The sequence below is a fragment of the Diadema antillarum genome, unplaced genomic scaffold, assembly GCF_040938485.1.
Source record: "Diadema antillarum isolate AM-2024a unplaced genomic scaffold, OU_Dant_1.0 seq00001375_RagTag, whole genome shotgun sequence".
NCBI classification, from domain to species: domain Eukaryota; kingdom Metazoa; phylum Echinodermata; class Echinoidea; order Diadematoida; family Diadematidae; genus Diadema; species Diadema antillarum.
Window position 1 is genome coordinate 138310 of NW_027272135.1, and position 15239 is coordinate 153548.

Genomic DNA, 15239 nt, shown 5'->3' on the forward strand with positions numbered 1-15239 from the left:
GAGCTCTTATTGCACCATCACAATTGGAGTCATGTACAGACAGATATCTAAAAAAAGAAAAGAAAAAAGGCCTATTCTCAATGGAAAATAATGCATCATTTAAAAATCGTGGGTATTTGAGCTTTCCATATCCACACTGCAATGAAAAATGGCTGTGTTAGAAATATCTTGAGGTTTGCCCTCACTATTGGCATACACAATATGATAGAGAGCCGAGTGGTCTGCTGCATCTCCTAGACTGTGGTAGACTTTAAATGTGAAACTTGAAACTATGGATATAATGTCATGATAGTCTGGCCAACTACAGTGTAGCTCCACACTGTGTCCAACCTCCTACAACTTTCAGATCTGGGGGAGATGATTTAAGAAACACCCTTTGGCTGATTACCATGACACATAGCCAAGGTATGAGACACAATGTCAAAGTGCTGACTACCTGTTGTGACAAAAATTTTGAGGTCAAAGGTCACTGAACTTTCCAGATGTCATCTTCCAGCACTTTAGCTACAAATATACAGTAGCAGTATAATTTGATAGGAAGGTTGGAACATGATTGACAAAATAATGGGTCAGAGGTCAAAAGTCACCAAAATGCAGCAAAAATATAATTTCCTGGCCATAAATTTAGATGACATAGGTGGGTAGAAATGAAGTTTGAAATATTTTCTGTGGGCAAACAGGCCGAAAGGTTTATCATTGAGGTCAGAGGTCAAGGTCAGTGAACTTCCTCAAAATGTCATGAAAAGATCAATCATATACTGTTGGTAGGCGTGTAGAATATGGAGGTGGTATGGAATTGGGGAGGCATCCTAGTCAACTGCATGCTGCTGTGGAATACTACTTTTTCATGTTTTTTTTTGTATTTGGTTTTGTTTGTCGTGTCAAACCCAGGTCATAGAAGCCCTGCTGGAATCAGAAAAGCACTTCATGACGGAACTCCAGACGCTAATATCAACGTATCTAAGACCGCTGGAATGGGCAAATGTGTAAGTAAAGCCATAAGCGGTTCGATTTCCTGTCGCTAATCCCGAAGGCAATGTGATCCAAAAAAGTTTGCTAGGAGCTTGTGAGGATATGTCTGCTGGTGGGAATTTATGAAAGTTGGATAGACATGCAAGAGAGACTTACAAGTGTACTTGGTGTAATCATAGTGTTATTGGATTGATAGGATGGGATCTTTCAGGAGGGAGCGATAAAATCCTGCCTTCACAAGCTTCAGAGGGCGCTGTTTCAAAAATAGAGCATCATTTTTGTGTCCAGTACAAGTCTCAGAGAGATCAGAGTTGTAGCGTTATTTTTTTATGCCTCCGCCAACGAAGTGGCCGGAGGCATTATGTTTTCGGGTCGTCCGTCCGTACGTCCGTCCCGTTTTGTTTTTGTCGATATCTCAAGAACCGTGAGGTGGTTTTGCATCAAACTTGGTATGAGGGTATATCCTGGGGGGATAATACTTTGTTTGGATTTTAGGGTCACGGGGTCAAAGGTCAAAGGTAACAGGTTATTTTGTGTAAAAAGGTTGAAATTTCATGTTTTTCTCCATATCTCGCAAATGGTTCAAGGTATCTTCATGGAACTTAGTATATATGCATGTACCGATGGGCAGTGATTATCTAGGGAAGTTGGGGGTCATGGGTCAAAGGTCAAGGTCAACTCCTCAAAATATCACTGCTTTCCTTATATTTATAATGCAATGCCTGAAGGATTTTTTTTTTAACTTGATGTATGCATGTATAACCCAATATATATTCTGTGGGAAGTTTCTTGCCAAAAGGTAAAAGGTCAAAAGGTCAAAAGTCAAGTGAAAGTGCTAAATTGCACTTCTTCCTCCATATCTCAAAAGTAAGTCAAGGTATTATCATGAAACTTACATATTTATGCATGTTCTGCCTAACAGTGATTCTCTTTGGAACTGTGAGGTCAAAGGTCAAAGGCCAGGTTTAGATAATACTATTTTACCATTTGATACTGAAATTATACTTTTTCTCAATACCTTGAAAATTACTCAATGCATAAACTTATAAAAGGGTCAAAAGTCAAGTAAAAATCATCAGTTCCCCAAATACCTGCACTCTGACGTTTTAATCATTCATCCAATTGAACCTAGTTCTAGGAAAGTGAACATTCAGCACATTTGTGGCAAACCTGTCATTTTAATATTTTGCCAGTTGTGTGAAACTTTCATCACACATTGTCAAGACATTGTACTATAGACCTATTAGGAGAACCATGCATTATGGCGGAGGCATACACCAGTCGCCGTAGCGACATTTCTAGTTTTTTTTTTCGTTCTGACGCACTTATGCCCTAGTCTCAAATCCTAATATATCTGACTGATCATTATTTTGAACTTATTCAGTCAGGACTAACATTATTGTTTGCACTGTTATGAGAAAAAAATTAATTTTTGTCAGTCGTTTGTACATGATTATTTGTAAAAATTGCGAGGTGATACTTAATCAGCTCGTTCTTTTGCATATTCGTATCAACTGTTCGAGAATTTTTTTTTGGGGGGGGGGGGGCAAAAATTTGCAAAGCTTCACAATTTCATAACTTCCCTAATTTTTTTTAAACCAAATTTTGATCAAATTTTCACTGTTGTGCTTGTAAAATCTGACTCTTTCTTCGTAGACTAACATTCAACTGGTCCTTAATTCCCCTGCCAGTAAATTTATTTAAAAGAGTCTTGGATGTACATATGTGTTTATGTGTGTTCATATGTGTGTCTGTCTGTCTGTGGCACTGCATGCATGCACACCTCTTTCCCACGTAGATTGTAATAATAGGCATGGATTCACCCGTAAATTGTATGAAGGAAAACTAATTTATTTGAAGCAGCATGCTCACAGCTAGCATTATGATCTCTGTTATGGAAGAATATCAACTCTATTGCATTTTTCCATCCCACGATAATTGCGCATTTCCTGATTACGAGATTACAACTGGCATCAATTTTGCTGTTCTTTACATTTGCCTTTTTTTTTTCGTAGAGAATCCACAAAGTACAATGTATGCGGGTGTCTCTTTTCTCACAGTCATACAAAGAGTGATTTTGGGGGTTAATGTTCTGGAAACATTTTGTGATGTGAATGCTCTCATCGTGTGTGCGTAAAATCCATCTTTGTGTGCTTTTTGTCATGTTTTTTAGCGTTTCCTGGCTCTGTTTGATTTTTGTCAATTTTTATGGAAGGTGTTTTTTTTAATCTAAGGATTTTTTTAGGTGGGAGAAATTGCTTGGGGAGATGATCGTTCCGCTTCCTCAAAATTTCAGTGGATTATTCTTTAGATTAAGGCTTCATTTCCTGGTGTAATGGATACCTTAGAAAAAAAAAATCCATCCCCTTATTAAAAGGACAAGTTCACCTTCACACATGTGAAATGAGTGACTGCAGCAAATAACACGTCAGTGAAAGTTTGAGAAAATCAGACAATCTGTTTAAAAGTTATGAATTTTTAAAGTTTCTGTGCAGTCACTGCTGGATGAGAAGAGTATTACTTTTTTCTTTATATTGTTCTACGCATATGACATCACAAGCTATAGTAGTCTTCTCATCCAGCGATGGCGGCACTGAACCTTTAAAAATTCATAACTTTTGAAGAGATTGTCTGATTTTCCTCAAATTTTCACTGATATGTTCTACTAATATTGCTACATTCTTTCCATCCACATATATTAATTTGAACTTGTCTGTTAGCCCTGAAACCTTCTTGTTAGTCAATGAAGAGCAGTTGAAAAAAATTATGAATGTTATTTAGTTGGCAAGGACCTCCATGATATGTAGAAATGAGCTGTTTGGAATCATGAATATTAACATTATTTTTTCTTCTGGTGAGATGTAATACAGTATGTGATGAATTTCTTCCTTTTCCTTTTGTCCATAGTCCTAAGTACCCTGATCTCACATTCTTGCCATCTTTGATTGGGCACAGAGAGGAGTATTCATCCATGTAGTGTGTTTTGTAATACAGCGCTCAATCTAATTGCAGCTTCTTGCTCCTGTTATGTATGACTCGCCAGATCTGGAAATATAGTGAACAACAATTTAGACAAAAGATGCATATGTGCTTTCATACCCGATTGCGCAATTTCATTTCTGTAATAATTTGGTGTGCTTGTGATCACATTCTTGTGTGTGTTTGTGTGTGTGTGTTTTTTTTTTTTTTTTTTTTCGTAGTGGTAGTAGTAGTGGTGGTAGTAGTGGTAGTGGTAGTAGTAGTAGAAGTAGTACTAGCAGTGGTAGTGGTACTGGTAGTAGTACTAGTAGTGGTAGTGGTGGTGGTATGGTAGTGGTAGTGGTATGGTAGTGGTAGTGGTAGTGGTATGGTAGTGGTAGTGGTAGACATTGTCAGGTACCCATGTTTGCAGCATGGGCATGAGAGACATTGCAGGGCAAAACATTTTATCCAAGGAAGTTCAAGCTAGTGTAGATTTTAGGTCGGTATCTAGCTCCCATCTGCAACGTGGGAACACAGAGACTCGCCCACTTTGACAGCACTCTTATACTTCAGGGTCTGTTTGATTGCAATCAGAGTTTCAGTCCCTTGTGTGTCTCAAAAGTAAAATAAAATTTTTCATGGGGCTCAGATTTGGATGTGCTGGCTGGGAAATATTAATATCAGTCACATGTCTCCTGTAGAAATGAATTGCACAAGTTTGTTTGTTTGTTTGTTTTTTTTCCTTTTCTACTTCATCTTCATACCTTGGACCTATTCTCAGTTTTGATATTCTAATGATACTTTTGGATTCAGTTTGTTTTGAAGGTAATTTTATCCCAGAGACAAGGTTGTCAGAGTGAAACTTGTGGAAGTGAAAACTAGAAACAATCTACACATCTTTGAATGTCAATAAAGTCACCTGACATTTCATCATGTTGGGATATCAGAATTATCATCTAGGTCACATGATCATGGTAAACTGATCATGTGCAAAATTAATCATTGCTTGCAAGGAAGATAGACAGGAAAGAAGTTATGAAATACCTGTCATTTTGGATGATGTACAACAGAATTCTGTTCCTTGAGATGTTTTTTTTTCTTTCGCTATCTTTCGTATCTTGAGTTTGGATGAGAATTGTACCTAATGTCATTCAAATCATATTCATCCATCAATATAGAAATAGTTTCACTAGCTTTGACATTACCATATTTTTGTCTATTGCCTTGATAATCTGCAGGGCCTACCACAGCATTAAAGTCTTCAGCAATTATTAAGGGAGCTTGATTTCATTCCTGTAGGTAAATCAAAATAAGTGGAGTTTTGAAGAAAACAAGTTCTTTTTGTGAGAAATGTTTAAATCAATGATTTTTCTCCCTCAAAACGAGGGCCATCAAAAGACAGGAAGTATGAGGACAGTTAGGTGACCCAAACTACTCCTTTGAGACATCCACTGAATGCCATTTTAGAAGGACTCTATGATATTCAGATATTCCTAACTTTGGTGATCATAATATGCCTGATTTTGCCCAAATTTTCACCTAATACGTTGCCTGAAATCTCACTGGATTTGTGGAACTTGAATTTCCCCCTGGGGTACAGTCTCAGTTTAAGTCAGTCGTGAGTGATGACTCAGTAATGATGAGAAATAGGGGGTAGTGTTAGCTGTGGGGCCCTGTGTACTATAAATTCAATAAAACAAATAGTACCCAACAGACATTAGGTCTCTAAAGCTCTGCCTCACAACTCTTTGGTTTTTTTTATAGCTGGCAATAGAATTAATGTATATCATCTTATAATTGGTGAATAGCAATCCTAAACAAATCGCTGATGATGTTGAAAGTTTTTGGAGGTTGTGTTCATTGATTGGTTCATTTGTTATTTATATATTGCCTGTGAAGTCTTGTTATATTTGTTTAATTGTTTTGAGACAAGAGATTGAGAGAGAGAGAGAGATATTTGTATGGGGAAAGAGGGAAATGTTTATATTGTATGTGATTAAAAGATATACTGCTTTTCAAAGTTACTCATCGCAGTTTTAATGTTACAAAATACGCATTCAAGGTAATCATAAAGACGGGGTTCAAAGAATGAGTCAATCTGGGATTTTTCCTCCCTTCCTCCTATTTTTATGTACCAAGGAGCCACTCATCATGACTAATATCTGATTGGATCATTCGGTATTGATTTATCCCCCACATCGTTGACATATTGCACATAAAGGCATGATTTTATAGCTTCGAACACTGTGATGCTCATCCCTAGCGAGTTGTTAAGATGTCTACAAACTTTGCTTGACCCCCTTGGCTTTTGGTCACTGTCCTGGGCAGTTGTAGGTGAGGGATACCGTCAGCAGCTTGACCACAGACCCATCCAGTGAACCAGTCCCAACTACTTCACTTTCTCTTCTTATTTGGCCAATTTTGTTGCTACCGAATAACTTTGGCTCTGGAGAGACATATTGCTTGACTTCTTAGTGTAAAACAGTCTTCAATTTGCTGGTTTGAGATCACTTCTGTGGTGAACACATATCTATCTGTAAGGGTGTTCAGACGCAAAAAAAAATTATACTAACAGTATAGCTATACCAAAACGGTATAGCTATACAATGAATTTATACGTCTGAACGCTGACTAACGAAATGACATATAGCAAAACAATGGTCAGCGCATCGTTTCGAAGTAGAACTCGATAATGAATCAGCATTCCATCATGTCCATTATGCGTCTGAACGTATGGCGACCATAGAACTGTATAACTGGCTTAATGTGAGCGCGCACGAAACCGGCGGTGTCATTATCATAACAACATGCGCATTGGAAAACTGCGCATCTATACGACATTTTCCAGAACGGTCAAGATGAGCATCTGAACGGTCTGTCGGCTATACAATGATTCTTTATACGTTATTTCTTTATTGAGTTTTGGTATAAACTGGCTTGCAATAACAAGTTGCATCTGAACAAGGGGTATAGGCAGTGCCAGAACATGCAGCGTCGTTGGACCAAACCGTCCAGGCTGTTGAAGGGGTGTATTTTTTCTACGATGCATTCTGGCATTGTTCTATCCCCTCGCTATTCCAGTAGAGTGTTTGTACTGGGAGCAATCATGCTTTTAAAACCATCCTTAATTTTCACATGTGAATAGGTCTTAAAACATTATCAGAGTTACAGTGTAAGCCATTACACTATTGCCAGAACACTGCCAAGATAAACTAATCTCAATTACATAATTTTGTCATATTCTGTAAATTACTAGTACAATTTGCCAGTTATAAACAAAAATGATAATAATTGTGAGAGGATGCTGTTTCTGACTTTTCACATAGACCTTCACCTTGAAATTATTACTCTTCTTTTGTATCTGTTCAGATTTTTATGACAAGGTACATCATGTGTTGGATGTTTTCACCATGATTTGTACAATTTTTGCCTGTATTTTTCTTTCATAAGTGATTCTCTATCTCATCTTTTTCTTAATTTGTCCTCTTTCTTCTCTCTTTCTCATTCTTGTTGTCTCTTTTGATCTTGTGTTTCTCTCTCTCCCTCTTATATCATATCTGTCCATTTTCTTTTATCTTTTTACCTATCTCTGCTCTCTTTCTGTTTGTCTATCAATCCATCTATCTATCTATCTATCTATCTCTATCTATTTCTCGTTTTTTGTCTGTATGTCTCTCACTCTGCCCCATATCTTTACCTCTTTCCATATTACCTCTTTCCATATATTACCTCTTTCAATCAGAAGCATATCTTCCTTTGATTCTTTCAAGAAGGCACTGAAAACTTATCTGTTCAACTCTTGATGATTGTATGTTATGCTATGATCGATTGTATGTCGAGCGCATAGAGAATTTTGTTAATCATTATGTGCTTTATAAATGTGAATCATCAGTTTTATATATCTCGCACTTTACATATATTTCTCTCCCCCAGACTCCCGATACCAGACTGGTCAACGCTGTGCTGCAACTTGGAGGACATCCTCAGCTTCCAACAGAGCCTTATCAAGTCAATAGAAGAAGCGGGGCAGTGAGTATACCATCACATTCACTGGCTGCAAACTGAAATTTTGTGGCCAGTTCTTGTATTATCATTCAGGCCATCATTGTGTTCGTTTGAGAAAGGGATAGGAAAAGTGAATAAGAAAAGTATATGATATGCCCAAGTCTCGGTGAATACATAGTGCATTTCAGTTAATGGTCATAATGCATCGTAAACTTTACTGGATTCATCGTACAAATACTTTCAAGTGAGTGGATAAGATGTTCTACTTTAATTATGATGATGATAATAACAATAACAACAATGATGATGATGATAATAATATTAATAATAATGATAACAACAACAACAACAATTGCATTTATATGGCGCTTTATACGGGTGTTTCTGAGCGCACTGGCGCTATGTATAAAGAAAACTAGAATTTCTTTAAAAAGAAAGTATTCTGATGATAATTATGGAAAGTTCCTAGAAATACATTTGGTCATCAAGCCATATCGGTTTCTCTGCCCTGATGCTATTATAGCCATCTTTAGGTGAGCTGCAGGAGCAACCTCAGACAGCTTAATCGTTAAGAGAGGGCGTCCCATGATTTTTACCTTTAATGCTGTACATAGATTCCACTCAAATGCATTGTCGGGTTAATGTTGTACCTCAAGGTTTTTCGTGCCAGCTAGCTCGGATGCGCATTCCACTCGAATAGATTAAGAGATCTTCAAGCCCTAATTCTCGCGGTTTAGGGTGATAGGACAGAAATTTGGGATACGCCCAACAGGGTGAAATCAAACCCTGATTGTGATACAAGGCTCACTGCTCTTGGTGCCCGGGGCCAGGGCTATTTCGGATTGCAATCCAATTTGGATTGCACGTCATTACGGCATTGGCAGGATAATTTTTGAGTTATCAGTTAATTAGGAACAAACCAGGCAACCTTTCCAAAGAGAGGATCATGATATCATGTGAACAAAAGTTTAAAGGTATTGTTACGCACCCTACCTTGTCACCCTTCCAATTTTAACTAACTTTGGTGTGTAGATGGTAGACTACTTGGTTTCAAATAGCATTTGCCCAAAGTGTGATCGCAATTTCTCATGGCCTGTTAAGAAGAAGAGAGCAAGTTTCAGATGTACTTCCTATTGAGCGCTTGAGTTGTCATCCAGATACAATTAAAACAAAAGAGGCTTTTGACATCACTCAGTTATGACACTGTTAAACAGAGCTTCGGATCATGTCAATTCAGCATTATCCCATTTTCTAATTGACTAATCTCCAATGAAGTTCTTCTTGATTTTATCCTCCCTGCCCCAAACTCTCTCCCCATTGTAAAATGACAAGCAGAGAGAAAGAAAAAAACAACAACAGAAAAACAAGGGGGAGGCAATATGCATTATTAAAAATCATCTTAGTCAAAGAGCAGTGAAAAATGCTACAAATGTTTGATTCGACCCAATTTCGAGCATCATCATCCTTTACTTCAGTTGACACTTTCCAGACTTTCAGTATTTGAAGTAATGATAAGCTATTCTGAGAACTGCTAGCTACCAGGCCATTTACTTTTTATCTAAATGCTTTGACTTGTTCAGCCATATAAAAATGATATTAGAGGGCATGCCATTTCTTTATTTATATCACTTTGTTTCTTTGACTGAGGGTAAATATGGTGTAGCTATTAGATGAATTACAGTCTGAAGACATAAATGAGTTATGTATGTAGCTTCCTACACAGGACGCTGTAAAACACTTAATGCTACCTTTAAGATATGAGATATGTGATATGTCTTCTGGAATAGCTTAGGTAATGACACTCATTTGATTAACAAATGGATCAGCTCATTTTACATTGTCCATCTTTCTTGAGCCTGGCCACTCGGATTTCAGACATACTGTTAAAGAACTGAGGAGTTGGCGAGGTTTTAGGGGGGTATCTTCGGCAAGTTTGAACCCGAGAAGGGTGCAATTCGTTGCATGGCGAGGATTGATATCTTGCGAAATTCGATATCACCCAAACATGGATTGGAGTTGTCCTGCCAGGGTCGTCGACGGATAATTTGTCCTCACTCTGATGAGGGATTTTTAAAGTTTTGATCTTCTTCTGGATGTCAGCTATGTTTGGCCTAGTCCTCTATGTGCTGTTCGTGTTCAGAGCTCAGCTCTGCGCCAGTCCGAGGTCCCTCGAGTTCTCCGCGGGGCAGCGGCAGAATGAGGAGAACCACCGCAAGGAAGGGATGCTTTTTTGCGCTGGGAGATTTTCGCGAGCTCGGAATCCCGGATCGGCCTCGTGGATGTTCCGATGCGTGCATGGGAAGGATTTTGGGAGCCACCTCACTCGTTTAGCTCGCGTTTAGTTGCGAAATATTTGTGGGTTTGCATCGGCGAGCAGCTTGTCTCGTGGTTCTTGTAGAGCCGTTGCAGTGGAAGCGTTTGGAGGAATCGTCTTTTGACAGCGATAAAGAGTTGTGGCATTTTATTCTTGTGATTAACGGAGCAGCATTTGAGTGAACTCAGACTTTTTGCTTGGACCTACTAGTGCTTTGCTGTGAATATCTGATCATGCTGCGCTCACTGTCGCGTTCCAAAAAGCGGGCTGTTGCAAGTTTCAGGCAGAGGTAAAGATACGATGAGGTGTTTGCTGTTGGTACAAGGTATATTCTGACGTCTACTGGGTTGCCGAAGAAGATGTCATGTTGGCATACAGAGCATTAAGCTGAGTTTCAGCTCACTGACAGTTTCTCCCATTTTTCCCCCTCGAGAAAGGCCTGTGTGTTGCTTTCAGGAGCTGCTTAGATGACTGTAAGGCACATCATTACTAAAGTCACCAACTGGTGCACATGTACAAATATGAAACCAAGCATTTTACTTCTTGCTTTGTACCCGTGATACGGCAGGGTATTTTGATATCAGGAGCCTGTTTCACTATTAAAGCTCTAAAATCAATCAGTTTTAGTTCAATTGGAACTGATCTTATGGACACTCTTTGGATCAATCAGTCCTCAGAAGGTTGGAACTGCTTCACCAGGACATTTGGGAACAATATCTTGTGCCCACCTTGCCATATTCTAGACTACATCTCGAATGTATACATTGTATGTATCCTTCCCATCTAGGTCTGATCTGAATGTGTCCCGGTTCACTGTATGGCTTGATATATGTCCCATGTTTGAATAATAATAATGATAATAATAATAGTGGCTACTTGTATAGCGCACAGGTCCACTTTTCAGTGCTCATGGCGCTTCAAAAATGAAAAGATATCATATATTTACATGCATATATACATATTCAAACATTTCAACAAATAAGAAAATGGTAAACAAAAACAAATATATACCAAATAAAGAATACAACATATACCAATTAAAAATACAATATTGATCCAATATTAATGACATACAGCAATTACAGTCCTCAGTATGAAAGGAACAGATAAGTTTTTCTCCTAAAATCATTTATGAATTAGGGCTCTGGTGTTCCATCAAATAGTGAAACAGGGCCCTGATGTTGCATTCAATTCGTCTGTGGAGCGTGGCTGTTCACCTTATGCCTGGATACCTGGGCCCTGTTTCATAAAGAGTCATGGCAAATGTCATGGTAACGACAAGAATCCAGCTTCCTGATTGGCTGCTGCTATGGGAAGTTACTATTATTGCAAGACTCAACTACATGTATGTTAAAATCTTTTATGAATTAAAAGGGCTCTGGTGTTCCATCGCTTTGATTTCTGTTCTGCTTTGTCCCCCACAGATTGGAAGGGAAGCACAGACGGATAGGGTCGTGCTTCATGAAAGTCTCAACTCAGTATCGGTCGCTCTACTCCACGTACTGTGCCAACCATCCGAAAGCCGTGGCAGTATTAACAGAACACAGGTAGGGCTGCCCAAAATAATAGTTTTCATTCTGTTCATAGTCCAAGCCTGTCGGGTCTGTAATGACCTCTCGAGTTGACCAACTAAAGTGACCACTACACAGACGGTTTCTCCACATTGAATGTTCTTTGCAATAAGTTTTAAGCTAATGATAGCCCCACCCCCCCCCCCCCCCTCTCAAAAAAAAAACAAAAACAAACAATTAATAGATCCATTAATGGCAATATGCTAAATACTAATTTGTGATTAAAAACCACAGTAGTTTCGATTTTTCAGCCTTTCATTCTGCACTTGATAAATTGCTTGTTTATTTTGTGATCATATCCTTATTCCAGTAGGAAATATATCTGTAACCATTTGTCTATATATCTCTAGCAATCTATCAAGTGATAGTTACAGATGATAAACATCACTTTTTTCAGATGGAAAAAGGTAGAAAGTTTTGTGAATGTGCTGCTGGTACTGGATATGTACATTGCATTTTAGGCAGCAACAGATATGTTTATACACTGATGAGGAGTTAAGCTAACTTTTATATGCACATTTGCGCATAAAAATCCATTTCAGAAACAAGTGATTGGATTGTGGCAGTGCTTAAACCCGGTCGCAATGAGATTATGGTATACAAAAGCAGTGACACTTTAAAATGGTGGTCCCAAGATGATTAATTCATGTAGAGTAATTGTAGTAGAGCTAGCATCAGTGCTTTGCACCTGTGCTTTATTTTGTCACTCTACCACCCCCCACCCTAACCCCTTGTTCTTCGATCCATCCTCCTTACAGTGATGAGCTGAGCAGGTACATGGAGGGCAAAGGTGCCCCCACGCCGGGCATCATGTTCCTTACCACGGGTCTCAGCAGCCCCTTCCGCAAGCTGGAAAAGTACACAGCAGTCCTTAAGGAGCTGGAAAGGCATCTACCGGTAAGCCAGGATGTTGGGTTGCCCTCCCTTTAAGGCCCCCCCCCCCCCCAAAAAAAAAAAAAAAAAGAAGAGAGAATTGTATTGGTATTTAATACTGCAGTATATTATTGGCACTGTTCTCATTTGGGAAATCCCCCTCGAATAGATGCAGCGGTAGGTTCTTTCATATCTCCAACAAGAAACGACACAGAGTGTGTCAGGTCGTGAAATATACACCTTTATGATCGATGGTATTTCGTGACATGATTTACACTCAAATATCGCATGCCTATTTCGTGCAAAGTTTGTATTACCATCCTAAATGCCACAGTATTTCAGGATGTATTTCGTTGTGTATTTGCGTCATTACGAAATACTCCGCAAAATATCAGGGTATTTCACAGTCATTGTGAATGCACCTATATGCTACTGCCTCAAGTGGGCAGATTAAGTGTTGCAAAAGTGCACGTACTGTATACGTTGCGAGGTGAGGTTTTTATTTTCGCAAATTCCGCGAGTCGCGTGCTATTCCCAGATTTAAACAATGCAAAAAAATATAAAGTCTGATCCGGACATGAATGCAAAGTGCATGCATATATTTCTATGTTCATTACTGTACCTTACGATCGTGAATTTAACCACTTTCAAAATTGTTTTAAAAAGTTTGATTCGCAAAAATTCAACTCACGTAATATATGGCGTTTCCAGCATACCGCTCTCCCTCTCTGTCTTCATCTTACTCTTTAGTATGTTTCTGTCTTTTTTTTTTCTCTGGTTTCAGGCCGGCCATCCGGACAAGATTGACATGTCAACGGCCATCTCCGTCTACAAAGAAATTGCTGTAAGTGCTGCACAGAATGCTATGTGCGTGCATTTTCCTTGTATGTGTTCATGAACATAAGTATAAATTTGTGTGTGTGTGTGTGTGTGTGTGTGTGTGTGTGTGTGTGTGTGTGTGTGTGTGTGTGTGTACTTGTGTTATATGCATGTACGTCAGTATGTATGTTCACATTTATGTATTTGTGCATGATCGTAAGGATGAATGTGTGTGTGCGTGTATGCATGTATATCAGTATGTGTGTTCTTATTTGTGTATGTGTGCACAGACTATGCACATACGTCTGTTAATATGTGCAATGTACGTATGCAGTCATGTTTGTGTGTATAAATGTTAAAGCATGTTTTCTTGTCCACACCAGTGCTGTATCTATAGAGAGTCTTTACAACTGCTAAATTTGACACCATGTTGTTGCTCAAGGTATTACCCATTAGAGGGTTAGCATTTACACTCAGACATCATAATGTAAGCAAACAAAATAAAGGGTAGTTAAGTGAATGGGCACTGCATGTGAGCGCAGTTTAGTAACAACATGGCTCCACAAAGATCACAGTACGAGTTTTGACCAATCACAGGCTTCAAAACGCATAAGCTGAAAACTGAGTTGGCCAGACTCTCTTTACATACGGTACTGGTCCACACACCGTATGCCTTATTCCATATTCCATTGTTTGTTCCCTTGTCCCAACTATTTTTCTAACCTTTTGTTTACTTTGTTTTGGTTTTGTCTTTGTCTGTGTTACATAATCTACATTTTTCGGTCTTCCTAGGTGATCGATGTGAAATCTGGGATCACCTTCAGTTTCTGTATAAATTCTTCATCATTTTTTTCATGTGTGTGTGTGGTTTTTCTTTTATTTCATTTTATATAATTTGGAACTCGTAGCTGGCTATATATCAGCTGGGGAGGTCACCAAACTGTGTTTGTGGCGTATATAATTCACTCTTGGTGATCCGGTGTAATTTATGTGGTTTCATAAGATGGTATTTTATCTCCTTCATATTTGATAGTTCTGCACTCCGCTGCTAGGAATGATGTTGACTCAGATTACAATGGGCTAATTGATCACGGTCAATTGGTACTTCATGTCACCAATTCAAAAACAGAGATAGAGAAGAAGAAATGCTAGAAGGACATGACATGATTTCAGGAGGAAGAAAGAAAGTCGTGCATAGATACGAAAGCACATTTGAAATATTGGGTGCAATATTTTATGCAGCTGTAGGATATGGCGATGCAGAAAGGGCGTGAACGTTCATATATTGTTTTTGCATTCTGTCTGGTTATCACGTGACATTGAGCAGACTGTTCTACCTTCCCTGTATTTCTGAGAATACAGACTTGGCAAGCGCCGTTGGCCGTGCACTTGTGCGGTTGCATGATGGCATCTGGCATTCAGTTCTATCCTGTCTCTCCGCTTCCTGTCATCAATATTTGTCTGACCTTCCTCTCATTCTCTTTTCTGTCTTTTATCTGCATTTTTCATGTTCTTCTCTATTTCCTATCTCAATTTGCCTTTTCTTTCCCCCCCCCATATATTTTTCGCCCCATACCATCATTTTAAAATATCATCTTCTTCTCCACCTCCTGTGTTCTTCATTTCTTTCAGTTTTTTTGTTAGTCCCTTTTATCAAACCACCGTACTCTTATTTTAAACTATCATCTTCTTGTCTCTTTTCCATCTTTTTCTTTTTCTTTATT

The 15239-nt window shown here is 38.7% G+C and overlaps 1 protein-coding gene across 2 annotated transcripts in view; it reads left to right on the forward strand.

Annotated features, from left to right (window-relative positions):
- LOC139708814 (rho guanine nucleotide exchange factor 7-like) overlaps positions 1 to 15239 on the forward strand; it is a 93351-nt gene that overhangs the window by 51008 nt on the left and 27104 nt on the right. For both annotated transcript variants that reach the window (XM_071620767.1, XM_071620768.1), the window contains exons 5-9: positions 892 to 986; positions 7867 to 7962; positions 11677 to 11799; positions 12582 to 12720; positions 13481 to 13540. In XM_071620767.1, coding sequence (XP_071476868.1) covers positions 892 to 986; positions 7867 to 7962; positions 11677 to 11799; positions 12582 to 12720; positions 13481 to 13540 — 513 coding nt within the window. The remainder of the gene's footprint in view (positions 1 to 891; positions 987 to 7866; positions 7963 to 11676; positions 11800 to 12581; positions 12721 to 13480; positions 13541 to 15239) is intronic.